General features: G+C 42.1%; 1 protein-coding gene across 1 annotated transcript; it reads right to left on the bottom strand.

Annotated features, from left to right (window-relative positions):
• Positions 1-639: 639 nt before the first annotated feature.
• On the bottom strand, positions 640-4142 carry LOC147301283 (zinc finger MYM-type protein 1-like). The gene is made up of 3 exons (XM_086283760.1): positions 2211-4142; positions 1672-1786; positions 640-1464 (listed from the first exon to the last, which is right to left on the bottom strand). Exons 1-3 carry the CDS (start codon positions 3737-3739, stop codon positions 937-939), a joined length of 2172 nt encoding a protein of 723 aa, XP_086139886.1. The 5' UTR covers positions 3740-4142; the 3' UTR covers positions 640-936.
• Between the last annotated feature and the right edge of the window lie 871 nt (positions 4143-5013).

Genomic DNA, 5013 nt, shown 5'->3' with positions numbered 1-5013 from the left:
GGGCTGGGTATCGTCACTGATTTCTATAATCCATTTGATTCCGATTCACGAGGTCCTGATTCGATCCAATTTTGACAGTCAGACATATTATAATTCTGATCACTTATCAGTACTGATACATGTGAGACTTCATCAGAGGTGTGAGCATCACAGCAGATGCCTTTGTGTCAAAAGTAACTGAAGTTTTATTTCCTGTTTGGTGGTTGTTGAAATAGTTTTGTGAGCTTTATCGTTTTATTCAAGCAACTCACCTCTCTCTATCCACCTGCACGTTCAACTGGACCATGGCCAATCAGAGAGGTCCTGCCCTTGACTAGCTCTGATTGGTTTAGACCAGGGGCGGAGCGTGGGGGTGGCTTACTGGGCTTAAGCCCGGGTTGTTTTGTCAGAAGCCTGGGGTCTTTTGGAGTGTAATTTTTTCATAGTTAGATGCCTGGCTGACAACTGTATAAAACAAAAAGTACACACAATATTCGAAGCACATAGTGCACACTGTGGGAATTTACAACTGTGCGTGAATTCCCCCTGATATTGGTATGATCCGAGCTCAGGCACTAAGGACTGAGTGAGAGGGCGGGGCAGCTGCTGCCTGTGAGTGCGCCAGTGGCGGCTCCTGAAAAAAATCTCAGGGGGGGCAATTTTTATGATATCGACTAAAATGACCCATTTAATGAGTACATCAAACAACACAATTTTAATTTAAATTTAAAATGAACAACCATATTCTGGCCATTTGTATAGATTTGTAAAAATGAACAACCATATTCTGGCCATTTGTATAGATTTGTAAAAATGAACATGAACAGATTTTTTTTTTTTTTTTTGAATGAATGAAAAATAACTATTGAAAACAACAACTGTAAACTGATTGGGGGGGTGGGCTAAAGAGAGAAAGAGAGAGGGATGGAGAAAGAGAGTAAATATGGTTAAGGGTTCTTATTTGTACAAGAACTTTGCTCGTCTGTCTTTCTGAGTGGCAAATTTCTCGATGACCCTGGTGTTGAAATCAGGAAGTTCTTGTGTGAGTTTTTTCTCTATGGACAGCATAGCCAGAGCGTTGAGCCGATCCTGAGCCATATTGTTTCTCAGGAAAGTTTTTATCCTCTTTAAAGTAGAGAAACACCTCTCCGATTCTGATGTTGTCATTGGTGTGGTGATGAGGATGTTAAGAAGACTTACAGTTTCGGTGAATGTGTCTTGAAGGTTGTTTTCCATCAGAACCTGATAGAGCGCCAGCGCACCACTACAACTCTGAAACTCCTCGTTGTCGTAGATCAGGGACAGTTCTGTTTTAAGTCTGGCTTTGTCCAATGAGGGATAGGCTTCCACTGTGGTTTGTAGTGCTGCATCTGGAAAATTTTTGCTGTGTTGTTGGAACAAGTCTCCTTGCAACAGAGTGGCGCTGACAAGGTGCTTGGTGAAAGAAAACCTCTCCTTGGCATGGCTCATAATGGTGTCGCACACCTATCCAATAATATATAATTGGTAAGAGTTAGATTCAGTGGTAAGACTTTGGCACATGTCTCATGTTAATCATTATTCTGAAAAAAAAAATCTGTCCATAACAAAACAAAACAGTCATGACCACTATATCAAATGACATCTGACAGCATCGTCATTAGATTTTATCTGATGATCCGATTTAAATCAGACCAAGCAGCTAGTGCTTACCTCCAGTGCCAAATGGTGTTGCCTGTCTTCCCCCAATGTTCTCCGTCTCTTTGTGGGTGGGTCTTGAACAGGTCCCCTGTACTCCTCATCCACAACCAGATTAGGAAGTGCCTCCCTGATCCAATACATAAGTTTCATTAATGGCTTCTGAAAACTGAATAGGGATATATTAACCAAACACAAACCAAACAAAGGTTGTGTTCTAATTACCGGGAATTACCGGATTTAATTAATAACCGGACCTGGTTTAATGGCTGGGGGAAAACCAGTGCAAGTAAATAAAGGCCCTGGCCATAATTTCAGGAAATAGCCTATGGTATAGGCTACATCAAATCATTACTGGGAATATACTTCATCAAATATACTTAATCAAATATTTTTCATAAAATTACTTCAAAGGCTGATATAAATCAAAATTATCTGAATTCCATTAAACATTTAAGTCACAGAACACAGAATATATGCAGAGAATTTGATAGAATCTATGCATAGATAATTAACATTTATTCTAGGTTACATATTTATGCTTTTATGCCTACCTGATAGCCTGCATGCGGCTGATGAATGTCTGGGTGATCCCTGCGATGGTGACAGAATCGATGTTTCTCTTCTGTAGGTGGTTATACAGCATGTCTACATGTGGCATTATCTTGTGAAACAAGGCCAGGAAAAAACAGAAAGCTTCGTCTTCCAGCATTCTCACGAAACCACCGGCATCTCTCTTTGTAGGGGCATCAAATCCTTCACTGTTACGGATGGTCTGAAAACACCTCACCAGATCGTCTTTATGTTCATACACTGTATTCACAGCACGACTGTTGAAGTTCCAACGGGTTGCCGATGCACTTGGAAGTCGGTGCGCCACCACCTCGTCAAGCACTGCAGTCCTCTTGCTCGATTTAGTAAAAAAAGAAGCGAATCCTGCTATGTCGGAAAAAAAGTGACTGATTTGAGGGATGTGGGAGGTTGCTTGTTGCATTACCAGGTTTAACTGATGGGCATAACAATGTACGTAGTGAGCGTTAGCATAAATGTCCTGTATCTTACGCTGCACTCCTCCAGTGGTACCCCTCATTACAGCGGCCCCATCGTAGGCCTGGGCGATCAACTTTCTCTCTTGTCCCTGGGGGAGGATGAAGCGCAGCCTCTCCGATAAGGCACTGGCTATTGCATCTGCACAAGCATTGGGTAGCTTGATGAATTCAAAAAAACGCTCTTGAATACGGTTTCGTTGGTCAATGTATCTTAGCACCATGACTAACTGACAGTGTGTAGAAATGTCAGTGGTTTCATCAGCTTGAATGGCTAAAAACTTCGCTGCCTTTACTTCTTCCACGATCCTTTCTCTCAGAACTGCCAACATGCAATCCAGGATCTCGTTCTGGACTGTTTTCGAGGTGCCTTTAAATACAGTAGCATTTTCAAGGTGTTGCCTCAAGTCGTGATCAATTGATGCCATCAAGTCGACTAAACCTCTAAAAATCCCTGGATTGTCTGAGGAATCACTTTCATCATGTCCCCGCATTGCTAGCTCAAAAGCACCACAAAACTTAATACAATCGATGATTTTAGATAAAATATGACGGTTTTTATCTACCTCTTCGTTGTGCCTTCTTAAAGCAATCCGATGTCCATCATCTAGCTGCGCCGCTATGCTAGTTTTCCCTAGCACAGCTAGCTTTACACTGTTGTCCATATGAACTCGTGAGCTTTCATGTTTCTTGATTCGTTCGGAGAGGTGCTTTAAGTCGGTTTGTCCAGATTGTGTCCACGTCAAATCACACTTGTCACTTTTGAACAGTATGCACGGGAAACAAAAAAGTGCATTAGCTGTTCCACAGCCTGTCAGCCACGACTTGCGCTGGAACCAACTCCGACAAAAAGTCCTGTTGTATGCTTTTGACTTCTCCTTCGTTGCCTGGGTTAGTTGAATTTCGGGCTTGTCAGGTCCCAACTCTTTAACTTGCAGTTTTTCTGCCATTGTCCTTCTGGCAAAAGGGTAGGTTAGAAGCGATCTAACCGAATTTGGGGGAGGCTGTGCCTCAACCGTTAACAATACCGCTGCCATCGTCTCTCTCTGACCTTATAGCTCACTTAGGCTACTGACTGAGGTAAAATTCTAGAACAGCAAATCTTCGCGCGTTTTCTGCAGGGGCGCAATTTTAAGCGCCCCCAAACCATTTAATTCAGCGACGCTGATAGGTCAAATATTTATTATTTTCCCCTGGCAACCATTTAATGATAGGCTATTTCGCTGCATATCAAGGGCGCTTTGACGAGCGCCCCAGAAGAAGAAAAACACCGTTTGTTGGTTGAACTTTAATGAGTCAGCTGGTGAAAATGTTAAAATACGCCTGGCTGTATATGGGCACACACATAGTAAAACTATCATTGATGAATTTTTTAAAAATATATATTTTTACTCCTCCACATTTGGGGGGGCGGAGCCCGAGCGCCCCCTATGGGCCAGCCGCCACTGGAGTGCGCTGTTGGAGAAACGGAGCCAGCCATACTAAGGAGAGCTTAAGTTTGACCAGGTACCAAAACAAATCATTCGTACCGTACAAATAATGTAAATATGACGGTGTATCACGAAAGATTGATATCAAACTGATCGCTTGACCCATATTACGTTACTTGCTCTTCAAGTGAATCAACAAATGGCAAAATGAAAAGCCGAACAACAACAATGCTGTTTCTTTAGAGAGTCTTAGCTTACATGCAAGGCTGGACTGGGACAAAAAATCGGCCCGGGCATTTTGACTAGAGACCGGCCCACCAGGATAAAGATTGAAAATGTGACGTCATTCAGGGATAAAACCGCAAAGGATTCTGGGAACTTGTGGCAAGAGGTACTAGCGCACGCAGGCTTTCAATTGAACTCAGTTACACAGCGATAAAAAGAAACCCAAAAAATGGCAAGAAGCTGTTGTATTATTAACTTCAATAGCCGGTCGCATGACAGCCACGGGAAGCCGATGGGTAAAGAGATCTTTTTTTTTTTTTATCGGATTACGTCGTTGAAGAGAAATTTTTTAAGCCATGTTTCCGAAGTAAGAGCCGACGGATGGTCTGGATATACCAAATATAACGTCTCAGAACACTCCAGCTCACATGTTAGTCTGCTCCAAGCATTCCCACAAAGGTCAGAGTTTTTTAGTAGTTAATACGTCATTTTTCTTAACATAATTGGTGATATAGGTTACAAGCAAGTCTGGCGCTGAACAGAAATTGTCGCGCTATGCTCCTTTATTTATTGTGCATAAATAGTAAATTGTCCTGACACAATATTGTGTTTCGCTTCTGTTATTACCATGGTACATTGACAAAACATATACTTTT

Source organism: Aulonocara sp. 'chitande type north' Nkhata Bay, linkage group LG23, assembly GCF_057382095.1.
Source record: "Aulonocara sp. 'chitande type north' Nkhata Bay isolate Kocher_YH1m ecotype deep benthic linkage group LG23, A_spYH_male_GT1.1, whole genome shotgun sequence".
In the NCBI taxonomy this organism is placed as follows: domain Eukaryota; kingdom Metazoa; phylum Chordata; class Actinopteri; order Cichliformes; family Cichlidae; genus Aulonocara; species Aulonocara sp. 'chitande type north' Nkhata Bay.
The sequence above is the reverse complement of the archived record's forward strand: the minus strand, read 5'-3'. Positions and strand labels throughout refer to the sequence as shown.